This window comes from Psammomys obesus, unplaced genomic scaffold (assembly GCF_907164565.1).
Source record: "Psammomys obesus unplaced genomic scaffold, mPsaObe1.curated_primary_1811, whole genome shotgun sequence".
NCBI classification, from domain to species: domain Eukaryota; kingdom Metazoa; phylum Chordata; class Mammalia; order Rodentia; family Muridae; genus Psammomys; species Psammomys obesus.
The window spans coordinates 13,172,635-13,198,964 of record NW_026590062.1 but is presented as its reverse complement, the minus strand read 5'-3'; the positions used below and the strand labels follow the sequence as shown (position 1 = coordinate 13,198,964).

Genomic DNA, 26,330 nt, shown 5'->3' with positions numbered 1-26,330 from the left:
CGTGCGCACGCGCGAGGGGGGGCCCCCCCCCCCCGGGGGGGGGGGGGGGGGAAAAAAAAAAAAAAATTAAAAAAAGGAAAAGGACGCCGTGCGCATGCGCGCCTAGCGGGTCGCGACCCCTCCCGGGCACGCACGCGCGTTCCCGCTCCGCTTCTCCTCCCCCTCGTGTCCCCGCCCCACCCCGCCCTGGTTACCAAGGGCAACCGCAGTGCGGCCGCACCTGAGCAGTGCGCTTGCGTGTTACTAACATCCCTCCGGTTCTTTTTTTTTTTTTTTTTTTTTTTTCTCGACCTCTCCCTCCGCTCTGCCGCAGCCGCAGGGAGCGGGGCATCGCCCCTCTTCCCCTCCGCAGGGAGAGCATCGATCCGCCCGGGCCCTCCCCTCGCGGGCGGACCGCCGCCGCGTCGGCGCCGCATCCTCCCCTCAGACGGCCTCGGGTGCGAGGACCAGCCCTGCAGCCAACGGCTCCCGGCGTGCACCTCGGCGAGCGCTCGGAGGGAGCAGGCGGGATGCGCCGGCCGGGCGGCGTCTCTTGAGAGTCCGTGCCCCGCGGCAGGGCCGCTGCGCACCCAGCTCCAGCCGTCCCTGCCCATGGGCCGCGGGTCACCGCGAGGAGCAGGCCGAGCGCCGCAGCCGCCTGAAGGAGCGTGGCAGGTGAGGCGCGCACCTGCGCTGAGCAGGAGGAGGCTCGCCCGCGGGGCTCGGCGCCAGGCTGCGCACAGGGGCGGCGGGGGAGGCGCGACGCAACGGCTGCAACCGCCGGCCCGGGCCGGGTAGGAGCCGCATTGCAGGTACCGGGCAGCGCCCCGGGGTCCGGCCCAACGCCGGCGGGATGCTGCGGGCCTCGGCCGCCCGCCCGCGCCACATCTGCCGCCTCCCGGACCTGCAGCCCTGGCGACCGGGTGGCTCAGCGTAAGTGCTCCGCCCTGGGCTCCCGGGGACCCGCGGATGCGCGCGCTGGTCACTGTTCGCAGGTAGCGGGCCTCCGCCCCGGGTTGCGGTCTCCTCGAGCTGGACCCTGCCCTGCGGGCCAATGTCAAGCCTCAAGTATCTTTAGCTGCACTCTCTGGTCCACTGATGACAGTGAGGTGGTGGAGGAGAAGGATGCGACCGTGCTCTGTGACAGGTGGCACCGGTCGGTTTCATAACAAAGTACAGGACACCTTTAGGAGTGTTTAAAAAGCAGCCGGGCGAGATGGCGCACACCCTCAAATTTCAGAAGCAGGTGGATCTCTTGAGTCGGAGGCAAGCCTGATCTACATAGTGAATTTCACGCAAGCCAAGGCTAATGGTGAGACCCTGTCTCAAAGAAAGACAGGAAAAAAAGTGTTAAAACCAGGATCTCAGTCAATGAACTAAGTTTGAAATTTATTTAAATGGCATTGGTATTTATTTTCTTATTTGCACGGCCGAGAATTCCCTGGCATTCTCTCGCCATTGTATTGTAAGGAAGAAAAAAAACAAAAAGATGCTAGCATTCCTAATCACACTACCTCCACAGTTTTTTCATGTTTTCCCATTCTGTTCACCAGAATAGCTTAATATTCTAGTATGTTTGGAAGAAAGCCTTTAAGACTTGTGCTTCTCTGTGTATGTGTACATACACCACTACTGGAAAGCCTTGAAATAGTTTGGATAGCTCCTCTGTAGCATATTTTAATGAGTCAGTTTCGTTTGAACTTTTCTGTTTGGATTTGCAGTGTGGAAGGTAGAACATAGGGCTCCATTGAGCTCCAGCCCCAGCCCTGATTTAGCTATATTTTGAAGTATAGAACAATGATTTGCATAAATCAGCTTTTCCTTTCTACAAATATGTCCAATTGCTGTTTTAGAAATTAGGCATTTTTAACGTTGAATCTTTTCACAGAAAAGCTTGAATCCTTTTGTTTAGAACCACTCACTCAGTCTGGGTTCTTAACTCTTCATCTGTTGTAGGTTGGAAAATCGATTTTAGCCTCATTATCTAATTGTCAGGATGTGTTTGCAGCAGGACTGACATTAATTACAACGTTGATGCTTTTAAGAAATACTTGTAAAGCGTTCTCTCATATTTCTGGCAAGAAAAATGCAGAGCTTTTTTCTTCTGTCTAAAACAAGGTCAGCCATAAATAGATCCTAATGCATACTGGGTGACACGTTTATTAACTAAGATTAACTGTCTCTTGAACTTCATATACTCTGAGGGCAGTGGCGAGGCATCCTGCAGTGCCGTAGAGAGAGAGAGACAGGCTCGAGTGGAAGTCCAGAGCAGCTGGGTGGGCTCTGATGTTTCACCCTGCAGAAACATTGGCAGGGAATGGCCAGCGTCCTAATGGTCTTCAGATATTTGAAGGTCTGCCATGCAGGAGGGATTTTGATTGCTTTAGAGTAATTCCTGAGCAAGGAAGAGGACACTGAGTACTTACAGGAAGACAGCGTGCCTGGTGATGTAAAAGCAGAATTACTGTCATAAGATCAGAACTTAAGTAGTGAAAAGAAGGGGCTGCCCTTCCCTCAGCTCCCTCCCAGTGCAGCACAGATGATGACTCAGGTCTGGAAGGGCTGTGTGTGTGTTGGGGGACGTCTGTTAGAGGGTGTCCGAGGGTTCCAGTGGCCACTGGATGCCAGGACTTTGTTTCCCCTCGTATTTCTGTGGGGGTTTGTTGTTATGTGTTCTGCTGACAGCTTCTACAGAGGTGGGCATGCTAACATTCCTAGTCACCTACTTGAATCCTGAGAAGATGGTAACTGGGTTATCTGCTTGGGGTCAGAGATGACTTGAATCCTATTTTGCATTGTTTTTGAAGCCTTAGAGATAATAAAGTACTCCCATATCCAGTGTGTTGCTTGAAATGTGTTATATACTTCTTCCTCTGGCTTTTATTTTCTGTAGTAACCATCTAGTTAAAAGACAATTGCCTTTTCTAAAACTAAGAGGTCATTCTTGGTGCCATTTTTTCTGAGAGTCAGCAAATTGTGAATGTGTGCTTTCCTGAGCTGAGGGCATCACAGATGGTAAAGACAGTACTCTTGCGCTTGCTCTGCGTTTTAGATTGTGTTTATTTCATTACTCAAATATGACTCAAGTTTCATAGCAAAACAGTTGAGTCATAGTAGTTGTATTCAGTGCTTTTTGGATGGTTTCTAAATATATCCAAAGAAAGAATGACTGTGAAATGAAGAGAAGGTGAAAGGGGCTGTCTTAGTTAGGATTTCTATTGCTGTGATGAAACACCATGACCAAGAGCAACTCAGAGTTCCATAAAACAGTTCATCATCAAAAGCAGTGAGGGCAGGGACTCTAGAAGGCAGGGACCTGGAGACAGGAGGGGGTGTAGAGGCCGTGGAGGGGTGCTGCTTACCATCTTGCTTTTCCAGGCTTGCTCAGCCTGCTTGCTTGTAGAACCCAGGACTAATAGCCCAGGGGTAGGGTACAATTGCCCCACCCACAATGGGCTGGGCCCTCACACATCAATCACAAATAAAGAAATGCCCTACAGGCTTGCCAAACGCCCAGATTTTATGGAGGCATTTTCTCAGTAGAGGTTCTCTCCTCTCTGATGACTCTATCTAGCTTGTGTCAAGTTGACATAAAACTAGACAGCACAGGGGCTTTGTGATTGAAGGAGATGGAAGATGTGGCCTGTTTGTGCTGTGCCAATCTTGGTGAACTGATTGACAAGGGGAATAACTATGTCACCATTAGAATAGTGACCAGACTCCCAGGTACGTGCATTAATTGGGGTTTGCACTCTGGGAACCTGATGAGCAGCTGGTGCCTGGGAGTGCAAAGGCCTGACATGCAGCAGAGTAGTCACAAAGCCGATGGAGTTAAACTGTTGAATCCTCTGGAATTGGAGTTCCAGATAGTTGAGCCACCGTATGAGCACGGGAAACTAAACCACAGCCCTCTGCATGAGCAGCAAATGTTAGCGGAGCATGGTAGCCTACAACCCTTAATCCCAGCACTTGGGAGGCAGGGCAGACAAATCTCTTGAGACCAGACTGGTCTATATAGAAAGTTCAGGACAGCCAGGGACAGAGAGACCCTGTCTCAATAAATAAATAAATACATACATACATACATACATACATACATACATACATACATACATACATGATTTTATTATTTTAGAAAAAAAGCCCCAAAGTTATTTTTAAGTATTTCTGAAACAACAAATGATCAAGTAAGAGAGGCAGTTAGAAAATAACACAGCCCTATGGTACATTAGTCAGTTGTTTTAAAAGATGTCCTTGTTAAGCAGGCACGGTGCACACTGCAATCCTAGCACTCAGCAGGCTAATGCAGGAGAATCCTGAGTTCAAAGCCACCTGCTACTACAATATAAGGACCTGTCTTTAAAACAAGGAATAAGACTTATTTGTTAATGAAAATGAGAGCAAAGAGCAATATTTCATGATTATTTCCTGCTCACTACTTCCCAGAATGAAAAGTACATGCTGTGCTGTGGCTGGAAAAGGAGAGGAGACTATACTTTTTCCTTGATGCTGAGTGGCTAAATTCTCAAAACTGAGCACTGAAATACCTGGGCCAGTACCAAACAAGGGGGCAAACCCAAGAGGCTTGGTGCTTATGGGAGATAGAACCCTTGATTAATGCATTACCACACACACACACACACACACACACACACACAAATGTATATATATATATATATATATATATATATATATACACACACACACACACACACTTTGCTTCTGTGGATCGTATCTGTATTTCCTGTTTGGCCACCCTCTAGAAGATTAAGTTTAGCTCTGCATGAGATCCATGGTCATGGGATTCTTTCCTAGGCTTTTGCAGTGTGCTGTTGCCTTCTCACTTACTGTGCACTTAGAGTTGGTGAAGTCCATTTTCACATGATATTGTTTAAGGTATGTCTGCTTTTACACATTGCATTTCCTATCATTACTGTGGTCCCAGCCATCTGAAGGTTGCACATTTTACCCAGAGGCGAAGAATTATACTGAAAGGGGCCATCGTTCTTTGGAATCATGTGGGGATGCATAAGACACAAGAGACAGTTTTGTCTCTGTTGTGGATGATTACCCTGGGAGCGCTAATGGGTTTCTAACCTAATTTCTCTGAGTGGTGGATGAAGTAGGAAGCTACGCTCATGCCGCACTCTGCTATCAAAAAAGCTTTTTTTGAACTCTTGTCTCCCAGCCATTACATGTATCACCCCAAGCAAAAGGCACAGGGGTTATTTCTCCTCCCTGACTAGTGAGATGATAACAGATCCAGAGAGATGTACTAAAGCCTTGCACTTTGATATGGAGGACAAAGAAAGCAGCTAATTTTATGTCCTTATAGACAAGACTATAGCTGAGGTCACCGGTATTACCTGTCCTTTCCAAGGTGTGTCAGTCTTTGTCTTTCGTACTATGTCATCTTTATTTTTTGATCAGATGTCTATGACCAGACCCAGAAACCCCCAGAAGCTGAGCAGAGCATCTTTCAGCCAAGAAGGCACTTGCTTGTAGGCCTGCCTGTTCCTCTGGATAAGGAGAGACAGTCCTTTGGCCGGGGAGGAGGATGTGGACCCTGAGGGCCCCTGTCCCAGCAACAGGGTCTTAAGTAAGCATACTTTCTGTGAAGAAAATAGGCAAGGGTCAGCTAGGTGGCTTAGGAGTACCCCGGCAGTACTTTGTAGAAATCAAGCTTAGGTACTTTCTGCCAAGCCTGATGATCTGATTTGTATCTTCAAATCCTATACAATAGAACCAGATCCCCCAAATCATCCTCTAACCTCCACACACCTGCCATACTGTGTGCACACACTCTCCAATATGTAAGTGTAAACAAAATTTTAAGTGGGTAAGGCAGTTTTTGATAATTTATCTGGTATTGGGGTCCAGTGAAGAGAACACTGAGGCTAGACCTTACTGATAGGACCAATGAGGTGTTTGTTTGTTTGTTTGTTTTAAAGAATGGGACAATAAGCCAGAGAAAGAAAGCCAGAATAAGACTTTCTTAGAGACAGGGCAGTGCCCTTTTTGGGTGCTCTTGTGTCTCAGCCATGGTTGAGACTCAGAACAATTCTGCATGCCACTGACTGGCTCTAGAACATCATGGTGAACTTTACCCAACAGCTTTTGGGACTATACATACTACACCCGAAGAGCTGTGGATGGAGGACTTGGACTGTTGTCTGACTGCCCCGCCACATGGGCAGCTCACAAGCTAGTTAAGTTTATTGATGCCTTCAGCATGGCTGCTGGTGACAGAACAATACTTTATCACACACATCAATGCTCTGTAGCCGAAGGAGTAGCTGGAGGTCTCACAGGTGCCCAGCTGTTTAGGTGAAAGTTCTAGACTTTTAATTGTTCTTGTGTGCAATCCAAAGATGGGGCATCCAGGTACCTGAGTCCTGTCTCTGCAACGTACTGTCAGGGTACTGCACACAGCTCCACTTTAAACTGTTATCACTCACTTCAGTTTTGGAATATAGTGAAGACATGCAGGAACATAAAAGTTTGTACTCCCATCATGTGTGTGCTTCTGAGTCAACATACAATGTGCTAGATCCAGGAATAAAATATTTCACAGGTTTTTGCCAGTCACATGTCAGCCTCTGCAAGTAGCTGTTTTCTGGATGAGGAAAATTATTACATCATCCATGTGACAGTCACTCCTGTTTGAGTGACCTGATCTGAATATGTTTTTAGCCACACACACACATACCCCATAAGCTAGTCATTTCCTAATAGCTTCCCACAGCACAAGCCATATGAGCAGAGTGACTTATACAGCACTTTTAGTAAGCTGGGAGGCTCAGAGGACCTGCCTCTGTCCAATTCTCCCTGCATCCCTTCTTGCTTGCATCCCAGCAGGAGATACAGAGAAACACCCTTTGTTGCTTCCAAGGGCCTGCATGGGGAATACTAAAGGTTATCTGGCAGCTAAGGTTCCTACATGAGGCCTAGCTTGGGACAGTTACAACATGGAGAGAGCTGGTCAGCTTAAGAACACCTTGACTATGTTACTTGCCAAGCAGGAAGGTTCATAAAACAGGTCTGATGCATGATAATATGAGACCCATCAGTGGCTTCAGGGCCTACAGTCAAAGAGTTCCCACCAACATCTCAGTGCCTACTATCAGTGTGAGAGTGTTTTGGTCTTCTGGACGGAGTATAGCTACCATAAAGAGTGTTGAGGATGGAGGCATCCCAAAGATCAACTCACTTAGCCTTTTCTCCTCCATTATACGGTTTTGTTAGTTTTCTTTACTGTATTGTGATACTCATATAGTCACTCTGTCTGCTTAAGTGCCAGTGTATTATAGTTTTTAAGTATACTGAACATATCAGATGCCCATAATACATTGATTTAATAATCTTCAGTGGGCTTAAAAAGCAAGTGTTCAGAACTGTCAATCTGTAAACCACAAAGAAAGGTGGGTGACAGGTTTGCTTTTCCCGTTTGAATTTTAATTTCTCTATAAGTCTTTAGGTAAATACTTATTGTTTCCTAATCATTCTATTATAGCACTAGTTCATAAGTAACTAAGGATTTTAGAAAGCAAAGTACAAAAAAAAAAAACATGTAATTACTGATATGTCAGCATTGGCAGAGAAACGTGACACCCAAGTAGATTTCTCAGCCAATAATATAATTTTATAGTTGCCATACTCTGTGATATCTAAGACTTTTGAAAGGCATATGAAAGAATAGGGTACATATCATTTAACCTTTGTGAAAGAATTGTTTTGTGTGAATTAGTATGTGCTGGGATGTCCAGCACATACATCTAGACTCTTAGCTATACAAGGGTCACATTAAGTTTTGTCCTTAGAATATTACAAATGGTTATTCTAGTTCCTGGCACTAAAACTAAAGAAAGATACTTATTGGGCTGACAAGATGGCTGAGTTAGTAAAGGTGCTTGCTATCAAGCCTAGCAACCTGAGTTCCATCCCCTGAACCAACTTCCACAAATATCTTCTGACTCCCACACATATGCTGTTACGTTCAAGTACCCTCATTAATGAGTAAACATAAAAAAGTTAAAAGAAATGGTGCTTTATAGAAAGAATGAACTACAAAACTTTATATTGTCACCCCACAAAGGAAACGCCAAACTCTTAAGCCCATGCATGAAAAAATTCAAGAGCATCAAGAAAATGTTATATGTCTTTGGTGTCATCTTCTGTAGCTGGATTTTGCTACTTTGTGGGCTCTTCTTTTTCCCACCATTTACCTTCCCAGTTTTACCCCCTATTACTAGATAGGAGGGAAAAAAAGATAGGGGGGAAGAGAGAGAGAGAGAGAGAGATCAACCTCCAAATCTAATTTCTTCTTTGAGCACAACTACAAATTTCTTCTTTGAGCACAAACTGCAACCAACACCCCCTCAATAACCAGCAACCAACTACACTCCTCTCAGAGCCCTAGTGTTGATTTACTCTCTAAAAAGTTTCCAGAACTCCAGACTTCACACAATTGCAGAAACTGTCCGCAGCTGCCAAAACCATGCCTCTGCTAGAGCACGAGTCAAAACTAGTCAGCTGCTTTGGACAATCTGAAGTAGCCCCGTATCTCCACACCTGAGATTAAAAAGAAAATATTCCTATAATATTTCTGTGTTTTTAAAGAAACCAAAATTCCAAAATTGTTACTATAATCTTCCATGTTACATTGGAATGTCTTCATTCTTGTGCTTAGTACAGGAACTGGGGGAGTGAGGGGCTATTTGAGTGTGTTTGTTTGTTTTCTGTGCTTGGTCTTGAGCACAGGGCCTCAGGTGTAGTGGGTGAGTGCTCTACAACTGCGCTGTGTTTTCAGCTCTTTTATTTACTTATTTACTATATTTTTGGAGATAGTCTAAGTTGTCCAGGCCAGCCTAGAACATTCTATAGCCCAGGAAGGCCTCAAACTTCTCCAACCATACCCTCCCAAGAAGACCAGGCATTTTGTTTATTTTGTTGAAGACTTTTTAAAAATATGTATGGGTATTTTTCCTGAATGTATGACTGTACATGCATCCCTGGTACCCACAGAGGCCAGAAGAGGACATTGGGTCCTCAGCACTTAAGTTACAGATGACTGTGAGCCACCGTGTGGGTGCTGGGAACTGAGCCCAGGTCCTTTAGAAGAGCAGCCAGTGCTCTTAACCACTGAGCCGTCTCTCTAGCCCCTGTATCTTTAAATTTTATTTTTGAACTATAATTTTGTACCTGAGTTGTTGTTTTTACGTTAGAACTAGAGCTCTTTTCTGAGTAAGAAATAATTTTGATTTACTGGCTCAGCACTGATTTCTTTAACGTCTTTATTATATTTGTGCAAATTGCAAAGCTTAAATCACAGCCTGTGCTCCGGGTGTCCTGGTGAACACAGAGCCTGTTATTTTGTTCTTCCACGCTGAGGGACTTTCACATGGGGTAGAGGTGTCTAGTCATGGTCTCTGGGAACATCCTGAGACACTTGCGTCTTTTTAAGGTAGCAGTTTCCTTGAACACGGGGATTCCCTACATTGAATTAATGCTAATACTTTAAACTTGAGAATGTCCACAGAATTTTTCTAGATACACGTATCTTTGGTAACCACAATGCTGGAGATGCCTTGTTCGTAGGGCTTAGTTTCTCGGTTTATCTTTGTGTTTAAACCAGAAAAACCAAAGTGTTTCTGCCAAGAACTAAGAAGGAACACTGACAGTCACAAGCAACATGGAGTCTACACTGAGCTCAGGAGAGCAAAGAGGTGCCTGAGTTGGCCCAGCATGGGGGCAGGCAGAGTGGAGACACTGTAGACTTGCTCAGCATGGGTGGAGGGTTCAAGACAAGTTTACACAGGATCCTTCTGCTGCTTGTAGCCCTTTCTCCATTGCTCTCTGCAATGGAAGGAAGATGATACCTGGCTAGGCGTTGTTCCTGCTGTGAGCTCTGTGTACCCACACTTGCTGGTAAAACCCAAGGAGAGCAGTATAAGAGAGCCTCACCTCAGAGCAGAGCAGCTTCACCTGGGCTCCTGCCGTTCATATTGGGGGCTTTCTGACTGCAGGCAGCACCCCATCACCCCGCCAGCTATACTGACCCAAATAGCTCCAGATGTAGTGCCTAAGAGCTGCAGCTCTTGAGTGCACCAGAGAATCACATTCTGCTTGTTCTTTAATTCTGAATACTTCCAGCTGCCATACATACTCAAAGAGACAATGGCCGCACAGACTATCTGAGCAAAATAGTAATGGCTCATGCCAATAGAGACTCAGAACAGGGACGAGATTACATAAGCAGGCCAGCCCTTGGCAGGTACCGTGTGCAGAGTCCTCTGCCTCCCCACAATGCCTCACATGCTGTTCCTTCCACTTCCCCAGTGCCCTAGTTCAGTACATCCACCTCAGTCATAACACCACTTGTGCGCTTAAACAAGCAAGTGATCTGAGTGAGGAAGGTGTCAGCAGCCATGGCCTGATATCTATAAGGAGCAAGCCTGAGCCCCTCCTCCAGCTAGCTACCAGCTAACCACAGCCTCTGTGTGATCAAGAGAGGTCACCTTGCACTGTACTGGAAGACAGTACATTGTCAAGTAAGACAGTCAGAAAAGAAAATGCTTAGGATTTCTAAGATGCGTTGAAGACTTCTGTTGAATTTTTAAAGTCTGGGTGTTTAAAACACTCAATAGAAAGTAACAGAGCATCACATTTTCATCGCGTTCTGCACCAGCTCATAAGCAGGCTCTAGGTTTCTAACCCAGCACAGGGGCTGCTGCTCTGTAGCTGCAGGGCAAACACCTGTTCTGAGCTGCTTTCTTTACGTGAGCAGCTATATCCCCAAATCCAAGCTGTTGGACTGTTAACACCACGCAAAAAGTCTGTACATAGCCACTCACCACTTTAGCTGTGCAGTAGGAAAAGGAGTAGGAGAGAAGGAACACGAACTATAGTGTTTTGTCACTGCAGTGAGTGCAGGCCATGTCTGTGCCGGTGGCATCTCCTTCATGGGAGTACAGCAGTACAGTATGTCAGGAATGCCAACTTCAGAGTCAGAGTGGCTCAGAATGAAGCCCAGGCCTGCCACCTGCTAACCGCAGCTTTTTGCTTGCTGAGGTATAGGTTGGTGAGAGTGTTCAGTGAGCGTGAAGCATAGCACCTGACCTTGGAAGCCTTCATGACTGCTTTCCCCCAGAGCTAAGGGGCCTGGGGCCACTGTACCTGTCCTCTTGTGCTTGCTTTATCCTGGCCAGTCTAAATTCTGAACTGGGCAGCACCTCTGTTGTACAGCCCTCCCTCTTGGTTGTCAGCTCAACTTACATGTACATTTTTAAAAATGGTTTGCCTCCATGTAAGTCTGTAGAGCATGTGTCCCTGGTGCCCACAGAAGACAAGAAAGTGGGTCAGATCTCATAGGGCTAGAGTTACAGATAAAATTATTAGCTACTGTGTGAATGCTGGGAATTGAACCCCAGGTCCTCTGTAAACAAGAGCAGCCAATGCCCTTAGGTGTGGTGCCATCTCTGCAGCCTTTGTGAGCAGTTCTTGATATGTAACTGTGGTTCTTGCAGTGTAAGTCTGGCTTAGTCTGTCTGTCCTGCCTTGTTTCCACGCCTCTCCAAAGTCAAGTAATGTGTGGTTAGGAAATCGTAAAGCTTCGTTCATGTTTTCTTCTCCAGAATCTCTTCCTCCTCCCAAGTTCTGCCCATCCTCTAGGGCTCAGCTCAGCCCCAGCTTTCCAGAGGGAAGCTTTGTCCTTCCACACCCTATGCGCTCATTAGCCAGTTAAGGCCTCCTGCCACCTGGTATCTTACAACATGCAGGAATGCTGTGACAATTGAGGCCCCACCCCTACCCTCCAGGGATCTTCTCTGCCCGGAGGAGATGGGTGCACTAAAGGGTACCTCCCTGGGCGCCCTTCCCCTAGTTCCTATGTTTAGTACGTATACCTCAGGAGGTTATAATTACAGATTGCTTTCTGGTCTTCCCTCACCAAGTGATTTGTAAGCATGGAATGGAGTTATATATTGAGTGCGTTAGGAATATACTGGCTTGATTGCTCAGTACATAATCAAAAGAACTGTTCATCTATAGTGCAATAGGCTCTAAGTGTCAAGATAAATGTAAGGAAGCTGTGCTGGCACACACCTGTGATCTCAGCACTCAGAAAGCTGAGGCAGGAGGATGGTAGGTTTGAGGTGACCCTGGACTATGTGGCAAGTTGAAGGCTAGCGTAGGTTGCAGAATGGAATCCGGTCAGAATAAGTTTTAAACAAATTCAGTGGTGATATTAAGCTCCTAGCTATCAAGGTAAATTCTGAGGCTCGGTATCCCTGGACTGGCATTCATAGAACTTTGTCCATTAAAAGTTCATAGGTGGCTGGGCGTGGTGGTGCACATTTTAGCACTTGGGGAGGCAGAGGCAGGTAGATTTCTGTGAGTTTGAGGCCAGCCTGGTCTACAAAGAGAATTCCAGGACAGACAGGGCTGTTAACACAAAGAAACCCAGTCTTGGGGGAGAAAAAAAAAAAAAACAAAACAAAGTTCATAGGTGGAACTGTCAGTATTGTATCTACAGAGATTCAAATACTTTGTTGTCTTGCGGTGATTCTCATGCCTGGCCAGCTTGAATAAAGCTCACAGGTGATATTTCTGCAAAGCCATGAGTGAATTCTCTGCCAATAATGGTCTCCCTGACTGCTGCCAGGTAAGAGAAGAGGAGGCTGCAGAAGTAACAGAAGGGCCTAGGCAGGGCCACTTTCCTAAATGCCCTTGCCCACTGCTGTTCCAGAAGCCACTTGTGTCTAGGATGTTCTCTGTGGAGTCAGAGTACTGAGTTGACTTCCCTGGGGTCTGAAACTCCTACCTCCCAGGGTAAACTCTGCCTCAGGTTCCAGAAGGCCAGGGCACTCCAGAAGACTGCCTGTGACAGAGAGCTTGGGCACTGACCTCTTCTGGCCTACACAGCCCTTTTAGAGACATATCAGCTACCTGCATTCCAGACTTGTTTCCTTGAGACCTTGCACACAGAGGGACCCATCCCTTATCCAACTGTGGGTGCCTAGTGTGGTTTTAAACAGCAGCTCTGAAAGTGTGAGCTAATCAGAGTTAGAGGAGCATGGGAATAAATCCATCATGCAGGCCTCCTGAGACCATATGCTTCCCAGACAGGCTGTGTATCATATTTCCATGCCTAATTGCCGACTTCTGATCACATCTTTATAGCCCTAACATCAGGCTGTGTACTCTTTTGGAAGAAAATGGATGTCAGTGGCTGGAGAATTGTTGATGGGCTTGTGTTATATGATGGATAATGTCATCAAGATACAGGAAGGTAGACTGTGTGGGTGGAGGAGGCACCCAGGGGCTCTTGTCATTTTCTGCCTGGCACTAAATTGTTGCTGTTGTAAAACTTGCCTCCAATGAACTCTTGTCTGCTTGGGTGAAGTTATGACAGTTCTAGCCACCCAGCATCCCCTGACGTGATGTTAGGGAATCACACTGTCTCCTCCTCAGTGATTACCTTTCTCACAAGAGACCACTTGATCATTCCTTCTGACTATAAAGTGATCTTTGGATGGTGCTGAAATGGAATGAAAAAAATTATTTTTTACTTTTGATTTTATGTGTATGGGTGTTTTGCTTGCAGAAATGACTTTATCATGAGTAGGCAGAACCCATGTAGGCCAGCTGAGAATCCCCTATAACTGGAATTACGGTCAGTTGTGAGTCATCATGTGGGTGTTAGGGATTGAACCCAGATCCTCTGGAAGAGCAACCAATGCTCTTAACTACTGAGCCATCTCTCCAGCCTGGATCTTTGTTTGTTTGTTTTTTGTTTTTTGAAACAGGGTTTCTCTGTTGGCAGTCCTAGAACTCACTTTGTAGACCAAACTGGCCTCAAACTCAGAAATCTGCCTGCCTTTGCCTCCCAAGTGCTAGGATCAAAGGCATGTGCCAAAACTGCCCTGCCAGCCTGGAATTTTTAAGAAGTGAAAAAATCACCTATAGCCCACCATCTAGAAAGTAATGCTTTAATACTCTTGTGTAAAAGCTGCCTTTTAACTTATACACCCAAAATGTAAAAATGCTGATACAGCTTTAAACATGAGAATTTTTTCAGCTTAACCCAAAAGCTGTTAACTTTTCATCTTTGCATAGTGTGACTGTGCTGTGCTCCCTGAGCCCTCCTTACCAAGTACTCAGAGTCCTTTGTGGGGTGGGTATTGTGCGAAAGTAAGAGTTTAGTTGGTTGGTTTCTTCTGTTGGCCTGTAGAAACATATCAGAGAAAATGTCTGCTGTGTAGTTAGAGAGTAGAACACCTGTAAGACATCCCCACGTTTTTGACAGAGTCACCTTGTTTATTGCTCTGACACAGTACACCGGCCATTCTGCTTAATCTTACGGCAGAAGGTTTCCTTTTGTCCCCACAAGTCACCATGCCACACAGGCAGCATGATGCCTCTTCAAGTTACATGGAGCTGTAGCTCAAACTCATGACTTCTGTTTCAGGAAAGAAGGAAGGAAGGAAGGAAGGAAGGAAGGAAGGAAGGAAGGAAGGAAGAAAGAAAGAAAACTGGCTGGAGTGATGGTTTAGCAGTTTAGATAGAGTACCTGTGGCTTTTCCAGATGACACAGGCTTGATTCCAGCCCTCCCAGATAGCCCACAACCATTCATAAACCCCATTCCAAGGGATCCAAAACTGCCTTCTGACTTTTGAGGGCACCAGGCACATGTGTAGTAAACATATCTACATGATGTAAAACATTCATACCTGTGAAAAAATTAAAGAACAAAACTAAGAAACTAATTCCTTTGCTTATGTTAGTTCATATGCATGACTATCCTGCCTGCATGTATGTCTGTGGACTATGTGTCGTACCAGGGAAAGTCAGGAAAGGGCATTGGGTCCCATGGAGCTAGAATTACAGGCAGTTGAGGACTACTATGTGAATTTCAGGAACTGAACCCTGGTCCTCTACAAGAGCAACAAGTGCTGTTAACTCCAGGGCCATCTCTTAGGCCCAAACCCTAAGAGTACCTTCTGTCTCGTTTTGAAATATTTAGTGCTGTAGCTTTGTTCCTCGTTAGCAAGATATTCTTGGGGTCTTGTCAGATGCTTGCCTAGGAAAAAGCTGATGCTCTTTTTCTTGCAGCCCTAGCTCCTTGGGGGTTTTCAGATGACTCGCTCGTTGACACACCGACAGGAGGGTCCCACAGCTCACAGCAGCTCAGTTATCGAGGTTGCTGTGAGTTCAGAATTGTGTCTGTGTTGGCTTCACACATGATAGTTTTTGCATTTTAAGAATTGTGTGCGTGTATGGTGTGTGCACACGTGTGCCTGTGCCGTGTGCGTACCCCACAACATGCATGTGAAGGTCAGGGGACAACTTGTAGGATTCAGTTCTCTCTTTCCTCCACATGGGCTTCAGGGATCAAGTTCAGGCTGTCAGACTTTGGAGTAGGCACTTAGCTGCTGAGCCATCTCGGCAGTCTCCCTCCGGATGCATATTGCAGCAAGCCCTGGGGAGAGCCACTACTCAGCCTCAGGCCATTTTTAGCCATTGCTAGAGGTACTATAGATTGGTTCAGAAGAAGCAAAGTTTTACTGTCTCCTGCCTCTGCCTGCCCATCTGTCCATCTTTACTGGTTTCCCTGGATGGCCTCTCTCTGATGGAGATGGGGTGTGAAGGCTGTACTTTTATGTTGTCTTCTTTGGAAGCAACTAGAATTTGCTAGCTCATTCTCATACTTAGTGTTCAGGAAATACTCTAGTGTAAGCAAGTAAACAGCCCAGAAGTAAATTTGTAGAGCTGTGAACCTATATTTACATAATGGTAGGTCACTGACATTCATTGAGCACTTATTGTAGGCCAGGCACCACAGCTAGGTGCGCTCAGCACTGAGTTGGCTGTTTCTAGGATCAGGTTCCAGCTAATGGTTTCACTTCCAGTCCAGACACAGTCCCACTCCCTCTCAAGTTTGTCCACCCTGTTATTTTTGGTCCCATTGTGCTCTGCAGATCTTCTCTGGGCCTGAATTTCATGTGGTGGCAGAGGTTGCTGGCCAACCACTTGGAGACTTTTCTACCCTGGTGTCCTGAGCCCCCACATCTACCTAGAAATTCTTGGTGTATCTTCCTCCCTGGCCTTCCTTTTCCTGATAGCTGTACTTAAGCTTTAGACCACCAGAGCAGTACAGAAACTTCCTACAGAATGCCCCAGTGGTCTTTAAGCCTCAACACTGAGGCGCTGTGTAGTGCCCATAAAGACAGGTTCTGTCTAGGGAGACAGTGCATCCATCCTTCATGGAGAGAGAACCCTCTGTGAATGGGCTATAACTAATTGATGAGTAGACTCAAGAAAAGCTGCTCTAACCAATTCTCAGTTACCACTAGGCACTGTTCTCATATTCTGAAATCGTTAACCCCATGGCTTTGTGAATCCATCTGCTTTGGATAGCCCAGAGCCTGTGTTTAAATGAAACCCCTCCCCCCAAAGATACTCATTTCTCTTCGTCTGCTAAATGTAGCTGCTTTAAAATATCTCTTAGGCTGTCCAGACATTATGGGATGAGGTCATGTTCAGATCAATGCAGCTGCAGTCTTTTTTGATTAATGTGAGGTAACTACTCAGCTCCATGGCAGAGCAGGATAAAATTATCTGAAATATATACGTAATGCATGAGTTCTTGGGGGAAGGAAGAAAGAGGGCAGAAAGTGGGGGTTGCCCAAAGTAGTCCAGACAGAGGGGAACAGGATGTGCAAAAACCCTGTATTGTAGAATGTGCCATATATAAGAGGAGAAAGGATGCTGTGATGACGAGCACAAGAGCATTCTGGGGACTCAAAGGAACAAGGTGGAGAGGGGCAGCCTGGCCAGAGCATCAGATGCTTGCCATGAAAATGTAGGCCCAATGAGTATGTGCACAGAGGGGATGCTGTGAAAGGACATATTTTGGAAAGGGGAATATCTGGACCTGACTGTGGGTCTCCCCCACAAACATAACCAAATGGAACCTGGCAGTTCACGGCTGAGCAGGGCACTACTTTTGGCCCAGGACATCTTGTGCTGAGTCAGTCCCCAGGGTCTGTCAGCTTGGCCGTGGGACAGAGAGGGTGAGTGTGAATCTGGCTTTTGGTCCATCCTGCTGGTTTCCAGAGCCTGAGGACACATATACTGAGGGTGAGCTTCCTGTTAGTTTTTCTGAAAAAACCTTGTTTTGCAAAAGTGCTGGTGAGGCCCAAAAGGTAGGACCTTTGCCTACCTTTTTGTCTTAAAAGTAGGGCTGGTTCATGATTGTCTGGGGAATGGACTTAAAACCCAGAGGGTGGAGAGCCATGTGCTGCTCCAGAACAGGCACAGTACCTGACCTCCACCTTGCAGGAAGAACTGTATATCAGGTTTGCCTATGTACTTTGTGTCAAAGAGATTGGAGATATATATAATAATCTCCATACATACATACATATACACACATGTACATAATATATATACGTATATATGTATATATATTATATATACGTATATATATATGTATATATATATATATACGTATATATGTGTACATATATATACAGACACACAGTGGGAAGCATTTGCTTTCCTGTGTAAATCTCTATCTGCCAGCCTTGAAGGTCATTGCCGCAAACCTCTGGGGAACTGCCAGTTCAAAAACATTCCTTGCCTTACCTGTTCCGGTGAGCACATCCCTTCCTGCAAAGATGACTGGCAGAACAGATGACAGAATGCTGGTGCAGAAGTGCTCCATAAGGAATAGCTTAATGCCCTGGAGCTAGGAGGCAACCAACACCTGGGAGTCAGGATGGGAACTGGCTGTTGACAGGCCATTTGTCTTCATACTGGCAAGGCCTCTTAGCCACCAAGGCCTCCATTAGTGTAGCGTTATCCCTGGGAATGGTAGCACAGTTCCCTAGGAGCTACCTTAACTGGGTCTCTATGGCCCTCTGCAGAATGCACAGTGACTTTCCCTGAGGAGGCTACTGAATGCAGAGGGGACAGTAATGGTGAAGTAATGGTGTTCTGTGGTGCACTAACTGCAGCAGGTGTCTGAGTGCCTCACCCTTCCAGTCAGTCAAGGTAACCTTGTTAAGGGACACCTGTTCCCACTACTGCAGCTGCCTGGAGAGAAAGACTACAGGTCTGTGTGTATTCACTGGGGTTGGGCCAGGCCCTGGTAATGACAGTGGCTTGGAACTCTACCTGCAACTGAGGGCAGGGTCTCCAAGAGAAGAGGACCAGTGTCCAGGCCCTGCTGCGTGTCCTTGTGCAAAGAGCTGTAAAATTGCTGATGGCTCTCAGCAAGACACAGAAACATTTAGATCACCCTGGGGCAAAGGCTGCAGTTCAGAGCCGTGATCAAGTTGGTGCCTTTACCACATAGAATGGCAGTAGAGGCTAGATGCTCAGAGGAGGTAGCCCAGGACCCATTAGTCATCTGCATAAAACCCACAGATGACTTGGTCCTTCACACCAACCAGTTCTAGACCCAGCAGTGTACCCTGTCCCATGCGTCTGATTCCTCAAGTTGCTTGATGACCAGCTCCATGTCTGCACATCATCTATAATGATGACTTGTATCAGTAGCTCAGGAAAGGCACACGCATGTGCCTTGCACTATAGACCTGTACAAGTGGACCTCCTCTTTGGAGCCTCTTAGGGCATCCCAGAGGAGAGACATTTAGACTGTCTAAGGGGGCCTAGACAGTCATGACTACCACAGGGCTGAAAGGCCTTGTCCCGATGTCAGAATACATTTATATGCTCAGGGCCCTACAGGCCTCCCCAGGATGGTGCATTGCACTCCTTGCACACCTAAGTTTGTTCTAGGGCAAAAACTGCAGCAACAAGACCACAGTGAATTCCTGAGTCCAGAGTTAGGTTCAGTCACTAAGTCCAAGGCAGTCCAAATAGGAACAAGTACCTTAGAGCGTACTTAAATAGATTTCAAATAAAATTTATCCACCACCCAGGGATTGGGAGAGTGGCCACAGAGCAGCCCATTGTAGGTTACAAAAGCAAGCATCTGGCATCTTGTTGTAGATATGCTAGTCTCTCAGAGCTGCATGAGATGTCTTAGACTTACTGTAGTTCATACTCTCTCTGGGCATGCATGCCATGTGAATGATAGACATGGGCCTTGGTGCTTGTAGGTCACCATTGGTGTTTACTGTGGCCTCTTGGGTATAGGCGCTGGGCTGGGCTTAGGTAAAGGCAAGGACAAGCCTGCAGGCTATGCAAGGATGAAGACAAGAGACACATGCCCATAAGCCCATTCTGACAGTGTCCTAGGACAGTGGCCAGGGATGTGAGGCACAAAGCCTTATTTGAGGCTAGGGCTTGAAAAGCAGAAGAGCTTAGGCTGAGACCTCAGGGATCCTGGGAAGGCAGGTAGAGGAGGGCACAGAAGGCTGCCCTGCCATTGGATGGCACAGATAAGCTCCGAGGAAGCTGTACTACTGGTACTGTACAGGAGAGCGGCAGGAGCAGACTCAGCCCTCCCCCCCCCCCCCCCTGCTGTTCAGAGCATGAGAGGGAAGGGGAAGGGAACAGAGGCAATCCACCTATGTGGGCCAAGTGAAAGGAAGACAGAGCAGGCCAGGCAGGGCATATGGATGGCCTTGAGACTTTGAAGGTAGATAGGGCACAAGGACATAAGTGCAGCTTAAGTTATTTTGTCTGTATTCTTGCCTCCCAAGTCAGCAATCCCAAGCACCATGAGCCTAGGTGGACCCCAGACTTCATACCAGGTTAAGAAAAGCTTGAGTGAAGGAAACCGTAGTCGTGACTGGGAGGCTTAGAATCAGGCCAGGCTGCACTGTGAGAGGGTGCAGGCCCAGGGGCTGCTCTCCACGTGTCACCCTCTCACCTTGCCCTGGTTGTACTGGCTCCTCTGTTATAGTCAGTGCCCCTTTCCAAGGCCATGCATTTGGCACATAGTACTGGGGTCTTAACAGTTGCAGGGTCTACCTTGGCCTGTGGGTGTCTGCTGAGCTGCTTACATGCCTTGGCTAGTGGCTTCCACAGATGGAGCTCACCAGCTCATGTCCTCCATGGTCTGCTTTCTCTTGACATTTCTTCCTAATTCAGATGGCCTGTTTTTTGTCACCTTAGTTCTGCTAGGATGTCTACTTGGCCCTGTTAGTCATTTTTTTTTTCTATTTCCTTCTGTGCATTTTTTCAGCTCTCCTGCAGGCAGAGCTGGGTGGAGTCCAGCTGCCTCAGCTGATGGTATGAGTGAAGGGACGGTCTGAAGTCCCAACGGGAACAGTTCTTAGTGGTGAATACAACTCCAGAAATGATGGCAGCGGGTCGCAGCACTCAGCACAACCCCATGCCAAACAGATGTCATAGGCATGCTAGAGGCCCTTAGGGACGAGGCGCCTGCAGGGAGGGTGTAGGGCCGTTAGGGTCGTAAGCACTGAGAGCTGTATTGCCAGCCTGCACTCTGTCCTCAGTGTTTCTCAGTGCTGTGCTCGGTATCTTGAATTATTCTAGAAAGATGGCCTGGCTTCACAGTACTCCAGCTGTAGTTGAGAGCCGGGCCTGAGACCTGTATTTCTGTAGCCACTGTGTGACCCTGTGAAATGTTCTTAGGAGGGGATCAGGGCTTTCCCCAGTTCTGAATACTGTTCTCTGGATTGCTTTTCCTCCCCATCTTCTCTCCACCTCTGTGGCTCCAAGTAATACTTGGGAGGCCACTGCAGGTGGTCCTGGCACCAGGTTCTCTGTGGGTCACTACTGCTTCCTTGTTACAGAATCTTTTTTTTTTTGGGGGGGGGGGGGGGGGGTCAGTGCCAGTTACATAAATCAGGACCTATGGGAAGGTGGGGCCTGGAACTAAGGGCCCTGAATTTGAAGAAACCCTGCTCCACACCTACTGACTCTTCCATCTACCTCCTGCACCCATTTCCTTTCCAGGAACAAGCAGCAGCCAGAAGTTCTGTACTGGGTACCAGCCCTGCCCTCAGCTGGTTCTCACACTGACCTGGCATGTGGCAGGTGCTGGAGCCCCAGGCCCTCACCTGCCACCCAGTTCCATGACATGTACCGGGAGCCCCACCCTCTCTCAACCCTCATGCTGGAAACAGTGACCAGAGAGTTTTGTTTCTGCAGGTCACCTGGATGTCAGCATGGCAGCCACAAACCTTGAGAACCAGCTGCACAGTGCGCAAAAGAACCTGCTCTTCCTTCAGCGGGAGCACGCCAGCACACTGAAGGGACTACATGCTGAGATCCGGCGGCTGCAGCAGCACTGCACAGGTGGGTGCGGGCTGATGGCCGCTGAACCAGAGCCGCTGTCAGGATGTAGCTATGGGTCAGCAGCTGCGCCAGGCCCACTCCCCCTGCTGATATGTCCATACGATTAATTCTTGAGGCCCACAATCCTGCAAGTGACAACTCTCTGCACAGTATCATAAGCACTGAGCTCAGCTGCCAGCTTCGCCCTACAACAGCAGGTGCCTACAGCACTCGGCCACAGCATAGTCTGCTATACACAGGGCAGTTGCTCACTGACTTTGAACTGTTGTATTCAGGGAAGGTAAGGAAGGGAACTCTTGAGGCACAGGCCCTCTTGTAGCTCTGATATGAACCTTGACTCCTGCTGTTTTTCACATTGACCCCTGGAGCTGGTAGAACTAACTCACTGGGATTTGGTGCTGTTTTCAGATCTGATGTGAAGTACACCATGATAATCAGTGTATCATCTTTTCTTTGTAGATCTAACATATGAGCTGACACTCAAAAGTTTCGAACTGACAGGTAAGTGCCTCCCCGCTGGGGAGAATCTTGTTTTCTTTGTAATGTATTCCCACTGGTCACGGGCTTACGGCCCCTTTTGTACTGAGAGTGGTTGTCAGGTGCAAAGACGAAGGAGTTCAGAGCCCTAAGTCACCTGTGGGGTGGAGTGACGAAAGGTGGCTTTTGCACTTCCCATATGTCAGAGTTTTCTAAAGTATATCTGTCTGTGATCCAGAAATGAACTTCAGTGTGACTTGAGCCAGAAAGGAAAAAAGTGAGAGCAGCCAGAAGACTCCACCTCCCCTAGTCCCCAGAGTTTACCGAAGCTCTGACCCAAAGCCACGTGCTCCATAATAGGGAGGGAGGCCCTCAGTCATGGCCTCAGAGTTTGGGGCCATCTTTCTCTGGACTATAGTCTAGATATTCTTCCTAATGATATGCATCAGGGACCCCCAGGAGAATAGCAAACCAGTGGCAGCCAGAGAAATGACAGAGACAGGGTCTCTCAGGAGCTCTGAACCTGCGAGAATGGCCTGTTCCTTAGCACAGGGCCGGGGCTGAGGGTATAGAATGTGTATCTGGGGAGACCTTTCCCCTAGCGAAGCTTTCCCAGGGCAGTTTGCTCTGTGAGAGTGCAGTCTTTATGGAAGCCTCAGGCCACTCCCCCGGGCCTCAGCATCACTGAGCATTGGTTACTCTGTCCCGCCTCTTGAGCACTCCTTTTTAGGGTTTCGTCTGGATGGATGCAGGGGGCCTATCAGGTTTCATAGGCCTTGGAGCAGGAGCCCACCCACCAGAGTGTCTCCATAGAGCAAAGACACCTGAGTCCTCTGTGAGGAACTCAGGTCTACACCACCACCCTATCCCTCTGCGAGCACACACCATGACCAAGGCCTTGGGAAGGGACTGCCCCTGCTGTGGGAGCCCCAGCCTCATACCACCTGCTTTTGCCCAGACTAGTCTGTACCAGTTCTCAAGGCTCTGTCTTAAGCTCACCACCCTTTTAGGACACCCTTAGTAACATGGTGTTTGTCAAAGATGTATAAGGTGCTGCCTCACAGAGGGAGCAGTTTGAAAAGCCTCGAAGTAGGCTTTGTGGGCCCATGTTCTTTGCCCCAACCTACAGTGAAACTAGTGCTCAGCTCAGTGGACATCAGACACAAGCTCAAAAGCAGGTCACAAAGAATCTGACTCCCCTGAAGGCCGTGATACTTGCAGTCAGAGGCCTTGGGTATATATACCCACTGACACGCACAGGCTCAAGCAGAACTGCTCAGTAGTGAGGAGCAGTTGGTGTACATGTATACCATGGGGAGCAGAGAACTGTGGACTACAAAGGAAAACCAGAAGTTTCTAGAGAGAATGTGTGTGGAGGACCAGGGGTACCAGTGCCTTCCAGATGCACCTGCCAGATCTGGACCAAGACTACCTGAGAGCAGCGGACAGCAGGGTAGCTAGTGTTTGACCAGGCCTCTTAGGGATGGGAGGCCAAAAGAGCACCTTACTGAGGAGCTCTGAAGTTCGTGTTCTGCTGGGACTGTCAGTGTCTATTCATGGCTTTGAATTTGTGAGTGTCAAGGACTGTGTCCTTCACCAGCACCAGGAGTCTGTTCTACTGTCCCAGGTCCATCGACTCTCCTAGTACTCCCTAGGACACAGAATGTTTATGTCTGGCTGGGATACAGTCAAGGGCCTGAGATTATCGATGATAGACCTGCTGTGCTTGTAGGTAGTGCTGAGAAAGGAGGGAGCACCTGCAAGCATTTGGAGGAGGAGTACTGGAGGACAAGCCTGACTACTGCGCTGAGGTCTCTCACTGCACTGCAGAATCTAGTGCTGCTGGGTTTTTGGTGGTTGGGTTTTTTTGTTTGTTTCGTTTTGTTTTTACTAAAAACACAAGACTCATAAAAGATAATATTGTATCATTTCTAGTACTACCATTTGCTGATTCAGTCTCTCTTTACACACACACACACACACACACACACACACACATCTGTGAGCTTGCAGTATACACCTGCCCATAGATAGGGAGCCCTGAAGCTGCTGGCTTAGGCAGGTGGAGAATGCCAAGAGAGACCAGGTTTGGGGAGCCACAAGACTCAAGAGGTGCAGTGTGCTCCCAGTACCCACAGGCACCACAGGGCTGTCTGGAGTCTAATCAACTATAGTGATCACAACACAGAAGAAACAAGGAGGCTCAGAGTTCACGTGGGTGCAGGAAGCACAGAGTAGATGGACTGTCAGACTGCAGCTGTTTAGGCCGTGTGGAGCCATTGCTGCCCAGGGAAGAAGTGGGGAGCAGGGAGGATTGAAGGAGGCCTGGGATGTGGAAGTACCCAGTGGGAAGTGGGGCCAGACAGGTTGGAGAGGAAAACAGGCTGCCAGCAAGCACCAAATGGCTAGTTCTAGATTGGGGTGACTGGGAGAATAAAAGTGGCAGAAGAGCAGGGTCTAGGCCTGAGGGACATGTCTGATGCCCTTCACTTGTAGAGCTGGCACTCCAGAGACGCTGACTCCAGCTGACGCTCAAGCTGTTTTAACTTCAGCACCTTCAGATTCTGGAGACGTTCTTTTACGCAGTAAGCCAGGGAACCAAGTGCTGGGAGGGGCCTCAGAGACCCCCTGATCTGCCTTTAGTGGGAGCAGGGCCTGCAGGCCATCCTGCACCCCGCCACCATAGGGCTTCTCGTCAGGGCTCTCCACACAGGCCATGAGCATCTCCTTCCTCTACGAGGCTCTGACCTGGCACCCGACTTGTTTCTGCAGGAGACGGCTCTTCCAGAACAACGGAGCTGAAGAGGCGCTGTGAAGAGCTGGAGGCCCAGCTGAAGGCCAAAGAGGAGGAAAACCGCAAGCTGTTGCAAGAGCTGGAACAAAAGAATGCTGCTATTGCTGTGCTGGAGAACACAGTCCGAGAGAGAGAGAAGAAGTACCTGGAGGAGCTGAAGGTGAAGAGTCACAAGCTGAGCATGCTGTCTGGTGAGTTGGAGCAGCGTGCCAGCACGGTGGCCTACCTCACCTCCCAGCTACACGCAGCCAAGAAGAAGCTGCTGAGCTCCAGTGGCACCTCGGACGCCAGCCCAGCAGGCAGTCCTGCACTGGCCAGCTACAAGCCCACACCCCCCAAGGACAAGCTGCCTGAGACACCCCGCCGGCGCATGAAGAAGAGCCTGTCAGCCCCGTTGCATCCTGAGTTTGAGGAGGTCTACAGGTTTGGAGCTGAGAGCCGCAAACTCCTTCTGCGGGAGCCTGTGGATGCGATGCCTGATCCCACCCCATTCCTACTGGCCCGGGAGTCTGCTGAGGTCCAACTCAAGGAGCGGCCTCTTGTCATCCCTCCCATCGCCTCAGACCGCAGCACCAGTGGGCAGCATAGCCCTGCCCGAGACAAGCCACACAAGACCCATGTTGGGGTAGCTCATCGTATCCATCATGCCAGTCCGCCACAGACTCAGCCTGAGGAGGAGACAAGGGCCGTGGACCAGGTGAATGCAGGGAAGGTGGTGCGGAAGCACTCAGGGACGGACCGAACTGTGTGAAGCCTGCGGCCTACCACCGCAGCCATCCACGCACTGTGAGCGCCACAGGGAACCTCGCCCACACCTTCCTCACCCACCCATGCCAAATGTTTCCTATCGTCGCAGCCTGGCTCCTGGCCCATAGTGACACAACGCTATGATGGTGTCCCTGCTGAAGATATATACTGGCACTGTGGCCAACGCCTGCATGCCAATAGCTTGCTTCCAGCCCCACACCATGAGATCTCGGCACACTCCTAGACGAGGCCCAGGCCACGGCTGTATCACCACGCCTCACAGAATCAGAATTGCCTGAAGTCAAAGCAAAACTAGGACCTGCCCCTCCCCATATCCAGGGCAGCCTGTGAGAGCAGAGCTGCCAGCAGCTTCTGCTCCCTCCTGGAGACTACCACCTTGCACAGTCCCTTTACCGAGCAGCTGTGTCACACGATCTAAGCAAGATGACCTCACCCCTGATGTCACCCCACCCTGAATGTGTGTTCATGATTTTTTTTTTTTTTTTTTGTTAGTTTCCAAATGTTCAGGATCCAACAAATGTTATTTTCTAAACCCGCCCTCCTTCTCCTCTGTGTCTTTTTGAAGCACCGAGGGACTGTGGAGGAGGTGGTCGGGGAGGACTAGCAGGGCAGGTGGGAGTACTTGCTGCCCAGAGCTGTTGCTGAGATTGTCGGAGCTCCTGCATTTCTGGCAGAAGCTGCATTCTGTCCTTCCCAGGCTCCGCACTGCCTCCCTGTACTGCCCAGCCTTACAGTATAAGAGAGGCAGCCAGTGGCCATTTGTCCCCAAGCCACACACAGGCAGGACCTGAATGCTTGAGCCTTCTGTGCTCTCTTGCCAGAAAGGGGCATTTGCTGGGCCAGACAGAGTTGGAACCCCCCAGCAGCTTAGCAGGAAGGAAGAGAGAACGCACTTGCCTTAAAACTTGCTCTGCTGTGGGCTCTGTCCAGAGTTCTCTAAAGAAGCTTGAGAAGCTGCGGCCGATTACAGCACCCATATGGCAGCTCACAATTGGCTGTAACTCCAGGGACCACCTTACGCGTGACGCACGTAATAGTCAGGCAGGCTCACACACATACACAGAAATAAAATCT

At 48.2% G+C, this 26,330-nt stretch overlaps 1 protein-coding gene across 2 annotated transcripts; it reads left to right on the top strand.

Moving 5' to 3' along the window:
• The first annotated feature begins 175 nt into the window (after nucleotides 1–175).
• On the top strand, nucleotides 176–26,330 carry Ccdc92 (coiled-coil domain containing 92). Of its 2 annotated transcripts, none has more exons than XM_055606447.1 (4): nucleotides 176–654; nucleotides 21,071–21,217; nucleotides 21,677–21,718; nucleotides 24,467–26,330. In XM_055606447.1, exons 2-4 carry the CDS (start codon nucleotides 21,088–21,090, stop codon nucleotides 25,237–25,239), a joined length of 945 nt encoding a protein of 314 aa, XP_055462422.1. In that variant the 5' UTR covers nucleotides 176–654; nucleotides 21,071–21,087; the 3' UTR covers nucleotides 25,240–26,330. The 2 variants fall into 2 exon arrangements, with proteins under 2 accessions (XP_055462422.1, XP_055462424.1); XM_055606449.1 differs by lacking the exon at nucleotides 176–654 and adding an exon at nucleotides 684–912.